This window comes from Ziziphus jujuba, chromosome 10 (assembly GCF_031755915.1).
Source record: "Ziziphus jujuba cultivar Dongzao chromosome 10, ASM3175591v1".
NCBI classification, from domain to species: domain Eukaryota; kingdom Viridiplantae; phylum Streptophyta; class Magnoliopsida; order Rosales; family Rhamnaceae; genus Ziziphus; species Ziziphus jujuba.
The window spans coordinates 19,304,505-19,324,614 of record NC_083388.1 but is presented as its reverse complement, the minus strand read 5'-3'; the positions used below and the strand labels follow the sequence as shown (position 1 = coordinate 19,324,614).

At 33.0% G+C, this 20,110-nt stretch overlaps 3 protein-coding genes across 5 annotated transcripts; 1 reads left to right on the top strand and 2 right to left on the bottom strand.

Moving 5' to 3' along the window:
* Positions 1-681: 681 nt before the first annotated feature.
* On the top strand, positions 682-5,412 carry LOC107411703 (aspartic proteinase). The gene is made up of 14 exons (XM_060811832.1): positions 682-850; positions 1,969-2,314; positions 2,428-2,488; positions 2,580-2,674; positions 2,828-2,940; positions 3,063-3,231; positions 3,331-3,370; positions 3,659-3,723; positions 3,864-3,981; positions 4,077-4,137; positions 4,498-4,645; positions 4,746-4,865; positions 4,984-5,072; positions 5,187-5,412. Exons 2-14 carry the CDS (start codon positions 1,982-1,984, stop codon positions 5,269-5,271), a joined length of 1,497 nt encoding a protein of 498 aa, XP_060667815.1. The 5' UTR covers positions 682-850; positions 1,969-1,981; the 3' UTR covers positions 5,272-5,412.
* A 670-nt stretch (positions 5,413-6,082) lies between these two features.
* LOC107411674 (uncharacterized) lies at positions 6,083-9,412 on the bottom strand. 3 transcript variants are annotated; one of them, XM_016019301.4, is made up of 8 exons: positions 9,269-9,412; positions 8,450-8,523; positions 7,997-8,192; positions 7,387-7,541; positions 6,983-7,126; positions 6,787-6,890; positions 6,520-6,679; positions 6,083-6,426 (listed from the first exon to the last, which is right to left on the bottom strand). In XM_016019301.4, the coding sequence occupies exons 2-8, from the start codon at positions 8,519-8,521 to the stop codon at positions 6,346-6,348; spliced, it is 912 nt and encodes a 303-aa protein (XP_015874787.2). In that variant the 5' UTR covers positions 8,522-8,523; positions 9,269-9,412; the 3' UTR covers positions 6,083-6,345. The 3 variants fall into 3 exon arrangements, with proteins under 3 accessions (XP_015874787.2, XP_024927028.2, XP_048324114.1); XM_025071260.3 differs by lacking the exon at positions 9,269-9,412 and adding an exon at positions 8,596-9,159 and having other exon boundaries at positions 8,450-8,530; XM_048468157.2 differs by lacking the exon at positions 9,269-9,412 and having other exon boundaries at positions 8,450-9,159.
* An 8,643-nt stretch (positions 9,413-18,055) lies between these two features.
* Positions 18,056-19,057, bottom strand: LOC107411686 (agamous-like MADS-box protein AGL80). Its single transcript, XM_016019321.4, has one exon. It carries the CDS (start codon positions 18,980-18,982, stop codon positions 18,248-18,250), a length of 735 nt encoding a protein of 244 aa, XP_015874807.1. The 5' UTR covers positions 18,983-19,057; the 3' UTR covers positions 18,056-18,247.
* Positions 19,058-20,110: the final 1,053 nt, after the last annotated feature.

Here is a 20,110-nt window from a genome sequence, read left to right as displayed (position 1 = left end):
TGCATGTTGAGTTTTAAATAAAATGATGAAATAATTTTTTGTATTTGCATGGAGGAGCTTAGTTTTGAATTATATGTTGCAGGCTCTTTCCTCTGCACTGTTACTTGTAAGGCATACCAAATCTTTTTGGAAATTTCTGGGTAACTTCGATGGGGAAGAGAAAGACACTTTGTTATTAATTTGCACGGCTACAACTTAAATCTTTTTATTAATTACCCACAATATTTTAATGTAAGGTCGTTCTCATTCTATGACATGTTTTTATAATGCACTAGCATATTGGCATCATGTCACAATTAAATTATATATGTGTATATATTATATAATAATAATATATACGTATGTTTGTGTGAGTGTATGAGAAAGTTGAATTTAGATACAAGTGGTGTGGATAACTTATAGAAAAGAGTGGTGTGGATAACCTTTGAAAAGAGTAGTAATTTATAGAGCAAAAGACGGTAGTTAGAAGCAGATTACCAGAAAATGAGAAATTGTTAAATAGTAGGCTTTTAGCTTAGGAAGAATAAAAATAATGAATAAATGAAACTAAGCTACAAGACAAATATAGAGAAGAAAAAGAAAAAAGAAAAAAAAAAAAAGGAAGGTGAAGCGCGTGGCTTATTCTTTTTTCATGCATAGACGTTGATTTAGTACAGACAAGACAAGTAGAGCTTTGCATAAATTCCCTTTTAGCCCTCCTCCATAAAAGCTGTTTCCTATTTGTATGGATTTTGGATTACTCATCTTTCTGAACACTCTTTGAGAGAGGTCCATAGTTATCTACCTCAGATTCAGCTGCATCTCCCTTTTTTTTTCTTTTTTCCCTTAACTGAGCTTAAAGCTGGCAAAGGTTTGAGTTTTACCTGTTTAATCTTTTATGATTATATTTAACATCTGAATATGAGCATGGTGTTCAGTGATCAAACAGTCTATTGGGTTGTTCAAACTTCAAATCAAATGATTTTTCCTTGTCTTTTTTTAATTTTTTATATAAATTTTTTAATTTTTTATGGTTTTCTTTTTGTGTTGTGATGCTGATGGAACTGTGGTTAGCTTGGGTTGACTTTTGATGATCTTTAGTTAGTTATATTGATTTTTGTACTAATCATGTTTCTTGATATGGGTTTGTTGCATAAGCTGGAAATAATCTTTCACAATTGTTTCTTTTTGGGGTAGTAGGTACTGTGTTTGTTCACGATGTTTTTCTCTCTGTTTCTTTGATCTGGTATACTATACTAGTAACTTGAATTTCCACCAGAATGAAAAGATATATACCCAGAACTTAGTGATGATCTGTTGTTCCACAAAGCTGACACTGTAAAAATTATCTCCGATCTTCTTAATCTTACAACCAAGCGACGTGAGAGTGAATCCCAGTTTTTCAATTACAATATCTCCCAATTTTTTTTTATTTTTTTTTTTTTAAATTTGAGTGTTTCCTCCTCTGTTATCAAATTCTCTGCTTGAGTTGAACTTGCAAAAATTGGAAATTTTTAGCAAGTTAAAACTTCAATTTTCTTGGTACGGCCTTGTTGACGTGGTTAGCTACTGTGCTGCTGCTTCAAACAGTTGGGTGTCTGCAAGTTCTGTTTTGCCTCAATCAGCAATAAGAACTCTTTAAAAGGGAATGATTGTTGCGTTGACTGAACTTTATCACAATTATACATACGAAGTTTCTTGCCCTCTGAATAAAAGCCCCCAAAACCAAAGAAAAACCACTTTATAGAATATAGATGGATCTTTTACATGGTTATGAAAAATGCAATAGTTTGTAAGAATTGATCAAAAGTGCAATAGTTTGTAAGAAAAACTACTTTGTAGAATTCTGCATAACTTTTTACCTTTAACTTTATTATTGGCTTGTGATTTCCCATAATTCATTTACTTCATACAAGTTGAAAGAATTTTTTGATTCCCATATTGCTGGAACTGCAGCTTACTTGTAATTTTGGTCTTTTCCTTTGACAGAAGTTCTCTAAACATGTGGAGTAGATATCTCTTTGTGGCTTTCTGTTTATGGTCCTTGACATGTTCACTTTTTCCTGCTTCCTCTAATGGCCTGGTGAGAATTCCTTTGAAGAAGCGAACCCTTGATCTTCAAGATGTCAAAGCTTCCAAATTTGCAAGGGAGGCAAAATTGAGAGAGTCTCGTTATTTGGGTGATTCAGAGGATGATATAGTACCTTTGAGTAACTATTTGGATGCCCAATATTATGGGGAAATTGGTATTGGCTCTCCCCCTCAGACCTTCACTGTCATATTTGATACTGGCAGTTCCAATCTTTGGGTTCCATCATCAAGATGCCACTTTTCTGTAAGTTTTTCTTTTTTTAAAAAAAAAAAAAAAATAATAATAATAATTATAGCTTGCCATATTCCATAATATCTTGTACACATAATCGCTTAACTTTTCATGATTACAATCAGATTGCCTGCCTTTTCCACTCTCGGTACAAGTCAAGCCGGTCCAAGACATATACCAAAATTGGTAAGGCTATAGTTTATTTATTTAACTGCAATGGAACAAATTATTAGATGTTTCAGTTGTGAAAATTAATTGTTGATGACCATTGATTCAGGAAAATCATGTGAAATAAGGTATGGATCGGGATCAATCTCTGGTTTCTTCAGTCAAGACAATGTTAAAGTTGGGGACCTTACTGTCGAAGATCAGGTAAATTATCTTAATTTTTTTTTTTTTCCCTGGTTAAGTTTTATTATTTATTTCCGAATTACTTTGTCATTTGGCTGCAGAATTGGTTTGCCATTTTGTCTTTTGCTCTATATTTACTTCTTTTTTTCTTTTTTTTGGGTAAAAAAAACTTAGGTCTTTATCGAGGCTACACGGGAAGGCAGTCTATCGTTTGTGATAGCAAAGTTTGATGGTATACTTGGACTTGGATTTCAGGAAATTTCAGTTGGGAATGCTACTCCAGTGTGGTATTCTTTTGTTCGTACTTTGAGTAGAAATGTTGTTTTAGAATTTTAAATGTTGGGAATGAAGTTTAAATGTCCAAAGTATTTAATGCTTTGGATATACTGATTTATTTTCAAGACTACAGGTACAACATGGTGGAGCAAGGTCTCGTAAATGATGAGGTATTCTCATTCTGGCTAAACCGTGATCCGGATGCAAATGTGGGAGGTGAAATTGTTTTTGGCGGTGTTGATGAAAATCATTACAAAGGGAAGCATACTTATGTTCCTATTACTAGAAAGGGTTACTGGCAGGTACATAAAAGAAGTTTTTGGATAATCTGTCACTATACTCTCTTTTTTCCTTGGATGTGAGAGAATTAATTTGTCCAACGTACTTTTCATATTTTTCAGTTTGAATTGGGAGACATTCTTGTTGGAACCCAATCAACAGGTGATTTCCTGGCCCTCTAAATGTAATATAGCTGTGCATCTTGGTTGGTCATAAAAAATTCTGTATATCAATAAATTAGAGTCTGCACCTATGAAAAGCAGGAAGGCTATCTATACTATCAGTTAGCATAGAATTCTCGCTTGGGTTAGGTCCTTAATTACAAATATGGTTAGAAATATGAAGTATCAATGGTATTATTCGAGTATCAAGTTTCTGGGAGAAATCATCATTTTGCCTTAAGACATGACAGCAAGATTTAACATGCAAACTTCTTGATAATTTCCTCAGGTGTTTGTGAGGGTGGTTGTGCTGCTATTGTGGATTCAGGAACATCCTTACTCGCTGGTCCAACTGTATGTTCTTCATCTTTTTGAGGATTGAATTTTCAAAAAGAGCCTTCAATCTTGATCAATATTTGTTATTCATTCATGTCCTCTTTGTTTCTTTGTATATAGTTTTCGTTTTTTAACTGTTCTTATTGGCCATGTTTCAGACGGTTGTGACTGAAATCAACCATGCCATTGGAGCTGAAGGATTAATCAGTTCAGAATGTAAGGAAATTGTTTCTCAATATGGAAACTTAATATGGGATCTTCTCGTATCAGGGGTAGGTTTTCTTGTTTTCATCTTTTTATTAATTTATCTTTTAAGTATCTATACTAAAGATTGGGCATGAAATTGTATTTGATCTATGGCCTGCAGGTAGAACCTAACAAAGTATGTTCGCAGATTGGTGTGTGCATTTTCGGAAGGGATAAGCAAGAAAGGTCCAAAAGTTCTCATCATCTCCTAATTTGTTTGTTTCCATTCATCAATATCCACTTTATAAACTTCTTATCTATTGTCAGTGAATCCTTCAACTGCAATTTATTCATATTCCCAAGTGAAACCATTTTCATTGAAGGTCAATCATGTCGAATAAGAGTTGGTAATTTGCAAGTCTCTAACTATTAGGGTGAAGCTTTCAATAAAAATATCAAAGGAAGTTCCATTAACCACAGCGTTTGGACAACAAAGTTTCTCACTAAATGCAGCTGACAATTATATGTATCTTTTCTAGTCAAATAGGCTTAGGACTTGGGAAATTCTTTTACCTTAAATTAACAGTGAAACACAATACTATGCAGTGCCGGTATCAAACAAGTGGTTGAGGAGGAAAACAAGGAGGTTGGGGACACCGCTTTGTGCACAGCTTGTGAGATGCTTGTGGTTTGGGTTCAGAATCAACTGAAACAGAAGGGAACAAAAGAAAAAGTTCTTAACTATGTGAATGAGGTGAGTGAGTTTGAATCTCCATGCCTTTAATTTCTAAGCCAGAGATCATGTTTTATGAGATTTTCCATGTATCAAATTAATGGGTATTGAATTTCAACAGCTATGTGAAAACCTGCCAAGTCCATCAGGAGAATCAGTAATCGACTGTGATAGCCTTTCGAGCATGCCTAACATCACATTCAACATTGGAGGCAAACCTTTCCTTCTCACTCCAGACCAGGTTAGATTTACATTTCAATGTTTCTTTATATCTGTACTTCTTTACGAGTTTTTCTTTAAATATTTTTCTAATCTGCTAAATTTGCTGTATTTTTATTTATTTATTTATTTTTTTGCAGTACATTGTGAAAACTGGAACAGGCTTTGCTACAATCTGTATCAGTGGATTTATGGCTTTTGATGTGCCTCCACCAAGGGGTCCTCTCTGGTATCTAATCTTTGGCCTCTTAGCACCATACCCTTTTTATTTTTGAATGCACTGAAAAAATGCATATAAAACATCATGCTTATGTAGATTTTCCATCAAAAAATGTTTCTGCAGGATTCTTGGAGATGTTTTTATGGGGGCTTATCACACGGTATTCGATTATGGGGATCTCAAAGTGGGCTTTGCTGAATCTGCTTAGGAATTAGAACCAGATTATCTGGTTGTCTGTATCTTGTGTATTATCAGACTATTTTCAATACGCTTGAGGCTTTTATGCATGTTAAATATTGGTGTATAATATACTGCTCAATAAATCACACGCTTGAGGCTTTTTTTTTTTTTTTGTTTGGGTAAAAAAAATTATGGTGGAGTTTAATTTAAATGGTGAAGTTTCCTCTTTATTTCTTAGTATATGTCAACCTTAGATGATGAAGAAGAAATATGCGGACTGTGTGTAGGAGGATAAATTTTATTTAAACCATCTCAATATTTATTAACATGATTTTTAATTGACAGATAAATTTTGAATATGGTTTTTTTATAAATATAGATTTAAATACGATTAAGAAAAAAATTAAAAAGGTGTAAATGATATTTTTCCTAAAGTTGATACGAAATTAATAAAATTTCAATCTCCGAACTTGTCAGAGAACAAGAACTTGGTTCGTATGTGTAGTTTTTTGGATCTAATAACAGATGCATCTTAAAATGAATGGAGCCATTCTTCAGTTTGATTTCAACACAATTTGCTCAATGAGTTTGTATAATAAGGAATTTTACATGAACATGAACATGAGACGTTATGCTTTCATTTTAGCATTACTACCTCTTCAGTTAATTTTAAAATATTTTTCAAATAGAAATTCAAAATCTGGACAAATATATGGCGATGGCACGCCAATGAACAGGCAAGGCAAATATTAAATTCTATAAAATTTTCAAGACGCCCCTTGGATGCTGCATGGGGTTCACTATCATCCAGGTTATGAAACCAACAAAAACCGAGAGGATAACAAGAATTGTGAAAAAATTAAGCATTCATCATAAAAATCAAACTTTCAAAACAGTATATGTAGTCTGTAAAATATTCGATTATTCTGCGTGGATGTATAGCAAAACCTATCAATAGATGTTCAGACTCTTTTTCTGTTACAAAGTGTAAAAAACTACTGCACGTACAGTTTAAGTTGTACAACATAAATGCTAACCCAGAAGCCAATTGGAGCTGCTGATAGAATACACAGTGGTCATGCCCAATTATCAACAATAGGCCTCATTTTTCTTCATCACTATCATCGTTGAAAACAGAGGCAACGGCTACTTTTGGCTTCTTTGTAGTAGCACCAGATGATTTCTGTTTGGCAAGGAAAATAATATTTTATGGACATAAAACTCATTGGCAAAACTATTAGAGTTATAGAGAATATTAAGATCCTTGAACTTATACCTTAGAAGTGCCACCTTTAGAAGAAAACCCAAATTTCAAAGCCTTCCTTTGTTCCTGATCTGTGAGTAAAGAAGTACTTTTCACTTCACTCGAAAGTTGAGCAGACCCAGATTCTTCTTGCTGCTGTTGTAGCTGCTGCTGCTGCTTGTGGGCATCCGCCCTAAATGACATTAAGGAACACAAAAACAAGAAGACAAGGAAATAAGATTATTTATATATATATATATAAGAAGAAGAGAAAAGAGCCAGGGTGTAAGAATTGGATACATCTGAGCAAACTTGGCCATCTCCCTTTCTTGACGTTGCTGCTCTCGTTTTTGACGATCATCCCGACTGCTTGTACCATGCATTTCTCTCATTTCTTTAAAACGCTGCAAGCAAGATTAAAAGGGAGTTGCAATTGACACCAAATTAATATACCAACAGGGAAACAAGGAATTGTTGGTCAAACATGGTCACTTACCTTTCTGTGGTTGTGATCATATGAGCTAAGGTGAGCTTCGAATTCCATTGCCAATTTGTATTGTTTGTTGCAGAGATCACAATAAAACACCTTGCGTATTTCTTTCACCTCAGTTTGAATTTTCTGCTCACGTTCTGCTAAGACCTGGATTTTCATAATGTGCACGAAGCAGGCAGTAGAAGCCACCAGGTAATAAAAACTGCAGGAAATTCTCAAGATCTTCCAAAGTTGATGGACCCCTATGATATACCATTCCCGAAAGACAGACATATATATATGCTGCCTTCTGCTATGATATTTGGGTTCCAGGAAAAAGTAATGCATCAACTCGATATTTGTCTTTTTATTTTTTATTTTTTATTTTACAATTAAAATGCTTGCGGCAACTAATGTCAAAAGCATACCTCCCGTTTCTTTGCATGTTCTTCAGTCTCTTCTACCTCAACATCAAGCTTTCTACGTTGGATATTTTCTTCTGCAGTAAAATAGTCATCTTCTTCTTGTTTTCCAATCCCTAATTTCGCATCTCTAATCCCAGATTTTATAGGTTCAGTAATTCCTGTACAAACAACAGTCATAAGCAAAAATCCAATACATACAAGATAGGCATTTCAAGATTCAAATATTATTCTGGAAGAAGAACTTTTTTAGAATAAATGTGACTGCTATCAAGCTCAAGAATTTGGGTGAAAGAAATTTAGAGAGAACTAAATATTTCAGTTGGGAAAATTATGCAAAAGTGAAGATCAATGATAAGCAATGAAGAGGAATAACAGGAACAATAGAACAGTCATTCAAACTTAAGACCATCTGGGATAGAGAAAATAAAGAAAGTAGAACAGGGGATATAAAACATGAAGGAATTAGAAGGAGATGATAAATTATTCACAAGATTAGCAGTAAAGAACAGATAAAAGGTGTTCAATAAATTCAAGGTGGCAAAAAAAACAGAAAAATAAAAATTCAAGTATATGCAACCACAGTATAATCACTGCTACTTCATCAAAAAAGTACCTTGCTCATCCTTCCCAAGACCTTTCCCTTTCCAACCCATTTTTTGTAGAAGCCTATACCCAATGTTAGACGAAGTCAACTGTGTATCTAATGATGCTTGATCCACATTATCCAGATCAACATTTTCTGTTGGCCTGTGGTTAATTGGCAAGCGGAATTCCTCAGCCAAATCTTCAATAAGTGACTCCTGATATGCCTGTAACACACCTTAACAGGTTAGGAATCGCAAATTTTGTTGTGTATTCGAAAAATCTTGGCACAGAAGTAGACACATATTATAGCTATTGCATAGACAAGCATCTTAGAAGAAGATTTATACATGATTTCAACAATAAACTATTATCTATAAATAATTTTCCTTCGAATCGCCAAACAAAAGCCACTTTCAAGACAAAATCATATGATATTATATCTCCCAAATAAATGTATGGATTCAGTAAAGCTATTGGTTACCTGTTCCATCACTTGTTGCCGCTTGTCACGGTTGCTTGTTTCTTGTCTACCATTGTACCAATGATGGTCCATTGCTAAATCACAACCAAATAGAATCAGAATTTGAAACCAGAAGTATTAATACAGGTGACAAAACAAGAAGAAAACAATTTCTCAATCTCCCCCTTTGTATAGTCTTATTTTCTAGAATGAATAACCTCCTCATAAACAAATTACCTAGGCTCAATTAAAACCCATAAAAGCATAACCAAACTTCATTCCCATCAGGTCTAAAAAGGTACTAAAACTCGAATATTGATCCTATTTTTCACCTCAACTCAATACAAGTACTCAAGCAGGCAATTTAAAAGTACAAGATATCAGAACCCATTGATTATATATCGGCAAAAATAGTTTCCAGCTTGTCAACAAAGTGCTACGGCAAACGTTTTCTAACAAATTTTGAAATGAGTTTCTAAGTTGACCCACGACCCATCAGAGAAAAGACTTTCGAGGCAAACAAACATGAAAAATACACACAATTGTATCAAAACCAAAAACGAAAACACGCTACCACCATCCAAGGAGCCAAAACATATCCCTCCAAATTAATCTTTTTTCGAACTTTTTGTCAAGACCCACAAGATAAAACCATTTAAAAATATATAATTTCACATAAAAAGTGGAACTTTAATCCCAAATAGATAGAGACCTAGAATAATAAGAGATCTAAAACAACCATTATAATCGAGTAAACTGAGAGTTTGATTCTGGGTAATCAATAATTAAATAGCAGATCAAAATATTAAGGCAAGTGACTAAGTTTAGAAAGAGAATTACCTTCAAAACATAAAAAAAAAGTTTGGAATTTTTTTTTTTTTTTTCAATTTCAGCAAAGAGAGGACCCAGTTTGCTTTGGATCGACAACAATTCGCTCCGTTTTCTGATTTCCGGCGTTTTGACGAACAAGGGTGCTACAGTCAATCATCTGGGTCATCTCTATATTTGGGCTTGGATCAAACTTGGGCTGTGTTTCAGTCCAACTCTACAGTAAACCCAAATTTTTTTTAAATAATTTTTGGTTTAACTTTTTTTTTTTTTTTTTTTTGTGTGGTTGGAATTTTTGGATTTAATACAATTAATTCATAACTTGTTACTATATACAGAATTAAATAATTTTGGTCATTTCACTTTATCCTAGAATTTATTTTTGATCCTATTCAATGGATTGGACACACTCCTTTCAGTCCTTGAACTTATATGAAAAAAGCACCAAAAAAATCCACATTTATTACTATAATAATAATAATAATAATAATAATAATAATAATAATAGTAGCAGCAGTAATAATAGTAGCAGTAGCAGTAAGAACAGTAATAATAATAATAATAATAATAAAGGAATTAGAGTGTTTTGTTATTGTATGAACTTTTTCAGAGAATATGATCTTTTGAGTCTTTCAAATTTATAGAAAATTTAAATTCACTCTTAACGATGGAGCTTTAATTCATATAATTACAAAAGCTGTTCAATTACTGGTTCCAAAAATCAGATTCCTTTACATTATGTGGATGTGATTATGCACTTTTACAAACCCTTGTTTTTCTCTTTCAGCGAATTATCATCATTATTATTATTTTTTACATAATAGCAACAAAATAGCAGGCTCAAATTTTTATTGCTAATATTAAAAGGTTAAGGGTATCAAATCATATTTCCTGTAGTAGATTCCTCAACTATTGAAACTTTAAGTAGATAGCTACATAACCGGTGTGATCTATTCCTTGGGAAAACTATAAATTTCTAAACAAATTGAATTGAGATCTTTGCATTGATTGCAGCTAAAAGTAACTTTTAGATATTTACAATGCAACTTCTATCAATTGGGCCATCTTTTAGTGGGGGTAGCTGGGCAATATATAAGAGGATATATATATATATATATACATATTCTTGGTTTAAAATACTCGATTGAAAAAAAAGAAATCTTAAAAAGTACAAGGCTAGATCACAATCTTCTACTTACATATATCATGTATCATGAAGAGTGCTTTTCTGAGAATTGAAATACAAGATTTCCAAGCTGATAAGCACTCACTTTTAATTATATTTGTTTTAATATATATTTATTTTCATACATATCCAGCTAGCCTAACTTACTTAATTAGATAATAACCACTAATATGCCAAACTCATTGTTTCATAGAATTCTAGGCATTGCTTAAACGTGAATTAACCTATGATTATCCACCAACTAATTAAAGAAAAAGAAACTGCAGGTCCACATTGATTACCCAAAAATTCTTTTTCCGTTTTAATATATCAGTGCTTGATTCTTTGCTAATAGAATAACCACATTGAACTGGACTAATGAAATCAATGTGATTACAGCAAGAAAATAATAAATTAATGACTTGGGAAAGAAAAAAAAAAAAAAAGTATGATCAAAGGTACACAAAGGAATAAAACTTTCATGTTTTAGAGTAAAAGATATTTTGTTATGCCTAACCAAACTCTCTAGTTCCTTTTAGTGTAGGAAGGATTTGGAGATACCTAAAAGCTAGACAGCTTGCGGAATGCTAGAAATTAATAAAATTTATATATATATATATAAAAATAAATAAAAAAGAGAAAACAGCTTTCTTTGCTGTTTCAAAATCTTGAGGTACTGCGGAATAGTATGAACAACTTTTTATATTCTAGAGATTTTTATTGTTTCTTGAAAGCAAAAAAGTATTTTTTTAGATCATGACCAAACAAGGGTTAGAAATCTGAATTGGGTTAAACTGGTGGCATCTGGGCCAGAGATTGTAGCGGCTACCTACTTACTGAGCTGAAAGTTCCCTGGAAGAGAAAAGAAAAGGAAAACCAAACACCAATTTGTTTTTAAAACCCATTAAACATTTTGCCTAACAGTTCATGAACCAAAATATTCGTAAAGGAAACCAGTAGATTACTTTTTGACCACCTTCTTCATTATATGTTATTTTTTCTAGTCCAATTCATTAACTTAATATCTTTCTTATATTAGATTAAAATAAAGTATTTAAAAAAAAAATACCAATTCCATTTTAATTATACTTTGTTCAATGCACGAACAACAAATCGTCAATTAGACATGTTTCAAATAAAGAAAAAATGTGTTTTTTTGGGTCAAAATCATTAGTAGTATCAATGAATTAATTACATCGTAAATTGTAAGCTATATCAAAACCTAAACCATATTAAATTCTAGAAACTTTTTGATTCTATTGATCTGTGTTGGCTAAACATGTTGGCAAATTATTTGGCAGCTAAAATTAGCAAAAGTGAACAATAGGTCCATCCAATCAGTCATTGTTTAGAAATTTTTGTTTTTGTTTTTCTCTTTTTGTTTTTTGTTGGGGTTTTTTATTTATTTTTGTTTGGTCTGTGATATAAAAGCAGTGCTACTTAGGCAAGGAAAAAGAAAGTGCTAATAATAGTTGTTTGAAAGGTGAAGAAAATGCAAGGAAGGATCCCCAATAGAACAGTCCCTAAAGAATTTGAAACCAATCAAAAGGGTCAAAGACCAAAATCAGCGGACCACAGCAAATATGCTTAGCCTATTAGGGCTATATGATTTATTTAACCAACGTTGGTGTCATTTCTTACTGTGCACGGCTTTCATAATAAATATTTTCTCCTCCACCGCTCATGTTGGTCTTTTATGTCTTTTTGTATCTTCCAGATTCTTTCATCCAAGTATCAATTACTCCCGAGCTCCTCTATATAAGCCAAACACCTCCTTTGCCGCTAGGAAACCAATCCACCACATTTGAACTTTCTAGCTATCTCTGAAAGTTCCTTCTCTTTTTCTCTCTTTGTTTTCTAAAGCTTAGAGTCTATAGCTACTATGGGAGGCAATAGCAGGCAGAAGAAGTCTTCTACTTTCTCTGTGTTCAGCTTCTTTAAGTTCAGGAAAGCTGGGAAAGGAAGAGATCGCCCTGATATGGATGATGGTGGTAGTAGGGTTTGGCCTAGTGATGAAGACAGAGTTCGCTGGGTTGCTGATCCTGCTATTGACAAGAAAGCTCAAGAATTCATTGCTAAGATACATAGAAACATTGTCTCTGATTCTGAACCCCATATTGTTACTGTAAACCCAGCTCGTAATGTCTGATATGGGGAAAGAGGAAAGAAAAGCAAATGTCTTTTATGTATTTGTTTAGGTGTCTCTGTCACTATATTTGTAATTTGTTCATAGTTTGTTGCTTTGGTTTGTGATTTACAATAAATAAAAAGTTAATGAAAGATTTGTTTTGTTCAATGGTTTTGAGTATCCTAATTGGACTTGAGCAATAATTTAAGAAAGCACATCAATTTGAATTCCCTCAATATAAATGGCTAAACTTCATGATAGCAAAACTGGTACTTTCCACTATAGATGATGATTACTGTATAACAATATAGTGGTTGATTTAGTCCACAATGAGCCCTGCCTTTTTGCTATGTATTCGACAATGATCCCTCTGGTTTTGCTTGTTTGGACATTTGATCCAGAAATTTTGGTTTTGGGAGCTGCTAGTGAAAAACTCTTAGTGGGTAATTCATGAAAAAGTTCATTGTTTCAAGCACCTAATTGATTCGGAAACATCAATCAGCTACTATACGCTCATTTTCTTATTTCCAAACGATAAAAATGAAAATTAACAAAGTGGGTAAAATTCATGGTGCCAAAACTGTTGGTTTGACTATGGATGATGTTACGGAATTGGGAGAAAAACAAATAGCAACGGAAACAAAGAAAGCGAAGAACAAACACAAAATTAACGTGGAAACCCTTGACTGGAAAAACCACGGGCAGGGAGAACAAATCCAATATCGAAAGATTGGTACAAAAGGTGAGCCTGACTGCGCGATACCTTCTAACCCTAATTACAGCCGAAAACTAAATATATATAGTACAGAAGAAACCCTAAAATTGAACAGGTCCGTACCACCACAGAGCCCCAAATTTTTCTCCAAAATTAGTTTCACCAAAATGGGTCGCACCGCGAGCTTTTCGGGTCGGGTCAACAAGAATTCGGGTCACTAACTCTAACAGATGATTATTAGTGTAGGGTTGCACTTGTTATTTGTTATTGCTTTCATCAATGTTGCTCACCTTCTTCTCAAGCTATATGGTGGTAATGTCCGAAATGGAGACTTGCTCTTCACCAATGATATCTGGTTTTAGCTTGTATGGAAATTTGATAAAGAAATTTAAAATCTCACAGCTAATTAATGGTGCCAAAACTGTTGGTTTTCACTATAGATGATTACACAACAAGTTAGCTTAGCTTGTTTTTTTTCTTTTGGCTAATATGGTTCCACTTGCTATTGCTTTCAGCAATGTTGTTCACCTTAATCTCAAGCTATATAGCGATCATTTAAGTCCAAAATTGAGACCCGTGTTTGCTATATATAAACAGCCATAGTACATACCAGATATGTATTATAAAATGCGCATTTAATATTAAACAATATATTGTTGGATAAAAATATAAACAACATGTTATCTGATGTTAAATGCACACGTTACTATGTATATCTTATATGTACTATAGAAAAATTATATATATATTTATATATATATATTTAGTTACCAATGATATCAGGTTTTTGCTTGTATGGAAATTTGATACAGAGAAATTTGGTTCTTAGAGCTGCCAGTAAAATCTCGTGGCTAATTTGGAAACTTCAAGAAGCTTTTAGTTAGCTCATTTTCTTACTTTGCAAAGAGAAAAGAATGATAAAAAGCACCTCGCTTTCTTCTGCTACATGGTTCAAGTTACTTCAGTTTATTGACTAGAAGGAAAAATCAATACAGAGAGCCTAATAAAGTGCTTATGATATCAGAATCTTACAGGGTTCTATGAAGAGGGGTTGTGGTTACTTCCCACGCATTTATTGTACTCCAGCGCAGGCTTTGTTCTCAAACTTTTCCTTTTTTTTTCTAAGTACGAATCCCCAATAATTCCTCCTTTTACTCCTTCCTTTTAGGATTGTCGTTTACCTAAATTTATTTCTAACCCATAAATACTTCAACAATATTCTAACCCATCACGTGCAAATGCAGCCATTGTAGCCATGTAGCTCTACTCCACAGACTATGTTTCCAAAGGAATAAAAAAACAAAATAATAATAACGAAGTACTATAAACTAATACAACCTACTCAAAGTGGTAAAACAAGAACATCTTAAATTAATTCGAAAACCGGAACATGGAATTTTGTACTTTTTGTTCTGCCCGTCATAAAAATCTGTCCCTCTTGTGCATTGAATCATGTCTAATATTGACCCCCAAAAAAAAAAAAAAAAAGGAATGGTTGCAGTTGTTCAGATGTCTCCTGAATAGTGATATATGTCTATTAGTACCACTAAGCAATATATGTCTTGCTTTAAGTACTACTTAGCAAAGAATCTGAAGTTGGCTTTAATTTGAATCTTGGGTTCTAGTTTTCAGTCAATTTTTTGAACTTCAAATGAATTATCCTGCATTTTCCCACTAATTTTTTATCAACAGCTTAACAAATTGGTTAAAATACAACTATACAAGATGCTCAAACTTAAGCCACAATTTGTTGTTTGAGAGCTAGAGGCTTTGATTGAGCACCTTTTTGAACTATCTGGTGAAGAAGCTTATAGTTTTTATTTATTAATTTTTTTCATGGAAAATTGACCGAAGCTCTACTGGACCTGATTAATGATACCCCTAGTCCTTGAGACGGTGAATATGCCATTTCTTAGAGAGTATTTTGGGTTCATTTTCTTGTCTTCCACTTACCGTGTTTGCTTCTGAAGTACTTCTTCCAGACTTCAAATCATCAAATTGAAAAGTGAAAATAAAAACAGAAGGGGGACAAATCACAAAGGTCACTAGCTTTGCCAGGCTAAAAGAGAGTAGTACAGTGGAAGTGTTGTATGCCTTTTTTCATAGCTGTAAGGAACAATGACCATCTATATTAGTAAAAAGTTCTGCGTTTTTTTTCTAAAGAATCCTCTGAGTTCCTTTTGATGGCTCTTGTGACATCTTAGGCAACTGGATTTAACGCTTCAGATTTTTTTTAGTTCCCCACTTTCTATATGCTTTTCCCTACCCCTTTATTTATTTATTTATTTTTGCTGATATTTTGTTGTATATATTCTTTTCTTATTTCTTGCCTTGCATTTTTCCTATTAGAGACCTTGTTTTGATTGAAAAACCCATCCCTTACATTTTATCAAAAAAGTTGATCACAGTTGGAGCAATTTCTGATTCTTGCTTTAATCTAAATCTAGGGAGGAAAATATTTTACCCTGTCACCTAATGAACATAAATTTCTTAAAAAATTTAACTCAATCTGTGGTCACCCTTTTTTTTTTTTTTTTTTTTTGTGGGTATAATGGAAGTATAAATACAAAACAAGAAAACTAACGGCAAATATTCCTACTAATTCAATCTGTGGTCCTTAATGAAATTGATAAAAGTACTATTTATGACTTGAATTTCAGAACTACCGGGTTGCTTGTCTATAGAGAAACTTATCTACTTCCATTGTTCTGCTTCATATAAACCGAATCTCATGTATTTCTCTAATAAACAACTGTTTGATCGAAAGTTGCAACATTGCTCTAAACTAAGTTTATCAATGCTTTCATAAATAAATAAAAATTCACTTTATAAGCGCAGCATAAATTATTATAGTGGAAGCAAACAGTCAATTTTCTCACACAGTACATTGATTTTTTGAAGAGATTTGCCCTACATATGCTCTATAATGATTGTGTTATCAACCACTTGTTTGTGAATCAATTTTTAAATGCAAAATAAATATTCTCCATCAACTTCCTAGCTAATCTGAAAAGCTGAATCTTAGAAATTAATGGATTCTGTGGATATGTTATGTTGACCTGACCAAACTTGCGTTCAAATTTTAGCTTATGAATTCAAAGATGGACCATATTTCTATGGCGTGTAGACGAAATTTTTTTCAGCCTTGCTTTTACATGAAGCGATCTTTGGTTCTAACATAAAATATATTAAAATCATAGTCCAAGGTTCAATCTAAAAGATTTAACACTCTAGGTGAATTAGCAGCTTGTAAAAGTTGGCTAGAACTCAATAATGTTAAATTAATTTCCTTTGACTACTTTACAGCGAGAGAATCATGTTGAAAATAGATGATATGGATGAGGGAAAATTATTCATTAGACTTGTAGACCACCAAATGAGGCTTCAAATCTTGCTAGAAGAACAATCCATTCAATAAGAGACTCCAAAAGCAATCCACAGCGATCTAACCAACTCCTAAAACTCATACAAATATTTGCCTTTTGTTTTTTTCATCGATAGCGATGGAAGTCTGTCAACAATAAAGTAAGGGTAGGCATAAATAATCTGCATTCAGGATAATTAAAGTGAATGATCTGCTTCATGATATGGGAATTATATCTAATACACATTTTATTTATTTGTAGTTATAGACAAAATCCTTGGAAATTACTACAATCAGGAATAAATCGAGATAAGAACCGTTTAACTAGTAACTGATTAAATTTTTCGCTATGATGTGGCTATCATAAATATGAATCAGATTTCATGAACTCAACAAAATGATGACATATCATAAAAATATCTTTATTTTTTAACCATGTATGCATATTCCAGCTGTCTTAGAAAGTCAGGTTTTATGATAACAAAATAAATGGCTAGAGCGAATGCTTAGATGTTTCAATTTCCGCGCAATCGCACGATGACACTGGGAGGAACTAGTCTTTTGGATTGGTTATGGATGAGAGGAATGAAAGTCTTCATGTTATTATGAATTGGTTTATTATATCTATCCTTGACTTACAAATAATGTTGAGAAACGCGTATCCAAAATGTTTGATATGACTTACTAATCTAGAGCAGTTTTACTAAAAGGATTTCATTTATCTTCTCACAGACTCCATTGGTTAAAGTTTGCCTCAAATGTATTATATATATATATATATATATATATATCAATTTTTAAACATGTTCCATCTTGATGTAATTCCCTAATGTAGAAGAAAATCTTTGAAACCTAATTACAAATAACTGTCCAACGGTTTTGTTTTGTTTGTTTCTCCTTTCTCTTTTAAAATTTGATGATCTATAAATACCGATCCCCCAATGCATCAAAACTCATTGCCCATGGATAAAGAAAAACCATTTCAACATCAAAATCAACAAAAACGAGAGCAAACATATAATAACAGATTTGAAATTTTAAACAAGCATCCCCATTGGTTCTATTCCCAATTCATAACTCGAAAGTTTTTCGAGTCCTTTGCTAATTTGATATTTTTAGATACTTTTTTCAGATCTATTACCGATATTAAGTAACAGCCAAAAATTTGTATCCATTTTTCATGATATTATGCATGGATAAAATATATCATGGTTCTTCCACAATAGAACATGATAAGTGAGATTTCGAGTAAATGTTTACATAATTTTCTTCTATTCGAAAAAATGATTCATCGAAATAATGAATCACTATTGATATCTCAAATTGCCAATGAAAGTTAACAGATTTTGTCTGCATAAGTCCAAATTCTTTCTAATATATTATGACATAAACATATTATATATATATATATATATATATATGAAAGATTTTGAGTACATGAATAAGTACAATGGCCTGTGTGGAAATCAAAAAAGAAAGATCATAAGTAAGCTTATTAGCATAGAATCTGACTCTGTCGTCATACATTAGGGGTATGAATTAAGAAAGAGATCAAATTTTTTAGGCTAAACCATCAGAAGACATTCACAAACAAACCACTTTGAACACTCTTTAATCATTCAAGGGAAAAAAGGATTAGACCAAATGGCATTGTGGTTGTGATCTCCAAATGGCAGAATCATCTCATCCCCACCAAAACCAAGACCTTCTTGTGGGTTCATTAAGTCCATGAACCATTGCTGTCTCTGCATGGTTTCCACATTCACTTCAAAAGCAGGCTTCTCAGCCATGGCCTGCGAACCATTCTCTCCACTCCTCGCCATCCCATCCGCGGCTGAACTCATCCCTGGTGCTGCCACATCATGTTTCTGAGACGAAGCCTCGGCCTTGTGGGACTCAATCCTTTTGTTTATGTCCTTCAAGTTCTGGTCTATCAGCCATCCAAGATCATTCAAATCCATCATGTTCAAACCCTGAAGCCCTTTCCCAGTAAGGCTCTGAAACATGACCCTTGTCATTTCCTTCTCTCTGTTGTCCTTCCTCTGTTTCTTCAATTGCTCATTAGCTTTGGCAATCCTTTGCCTCAGGAAACTCTCTTGGTTCACCATCTTCTTGCTCTGCTCCATCTCCGGCATCTTCTTGAATTTCGAAAGCACTCGTTGAACACCCAAAGGGGAAGGGAATAGCTCCGGTTGAGTATCATAAGGACTGTAAATGATAGCACAGGCATCAACATCGCAGAGTGTGCTCAACTCGCCCACCTTCTTCACCAAACCCTTCTTTCTTTTCTTGAATGTTGCTTTTCTTGCAGAATCATTGCTGATATATGCAAGTTTCACTTTCTTTCTAGTCATGGTCTTAGAAATATATATATGTTATATTTCAAACTAAAAATGGTTTTTTTGAGTTTGCTTTCCCACACTGTCCAATGCTGTATATATATATATAGACAACTCCAAGAGATACCTAATTAATACCATGAGATTATGAAAGTTGTACCTCGTTGGAAATGTGAATTAAGAATTTAATTCTAAGATAGTATTATGGGCACCCCTTAAGTTTATATAGTCACTGAAATCCTAGTTGATTTGGTCTGAGAATTATATATCCACTGTACAACATGTACTTGTTAGCATCGACAGAACCAATGTTTTAGAGGGCGTTTGCATACTAGAAAAATTGGGAGTGCTAATATAAAAATAATGGGAAAATGAGTGAGTTATTAGGTGGATAATATGAAATCTTGGAGTTGGGATATTGCCATTGAAATGTGAATCAGAAAATTTAAGAGGGTGAGTTGTTTGGAAGGTTGAATTTTGATTTGTTTCTATAAGGACAGCAAATCCTCAAATTTTAATGATAACAATATCTAATATTTTAGTCATAACCGATGGTATAAAAAGGATGCTTTTCTGTATCTCTTCCATACCTCCATTAAAGCATTAATTTTGTTCTACATCTTTCATAAATTCTAACTCAAATCTTTTTGGATTTTTATGTTAAGCACTCATAGAAGGTAATGTTTGCACATTCATATGTATTGATGGAGACAGAGAAGACACTGAATCTCTTTGTCTACTATGATATTCATTTGGAATGCGGATTTGCATTGTCCATAGAATTTGTTCTATCGCAGCCGCTATGCTTATCAAATTTATTTATCAAATTTTAGCTACTAATTTAACTTAATTACATAGATTTTGAACCAAGTTAACAATATTATATATGAGTTGGTATAAAAAATTTGATGATTCTAGTATTGTTGCTATTTTTGTATCATTATGAGATTTGATTACAAGAAATTAATTGGATGAGGATACTTAAATTTTACTAACCATCTGTTACACCCAATTTCATAATTTTGGTTCTCTAACAATTTTAAAGAAAAAAAAATGATCTATATGCCAAAAGGAAAATAAAGAATAAAAATAAATAAAAACAAAACCATATCCTGCTACACTTAATATGATCTTTATGGGAAA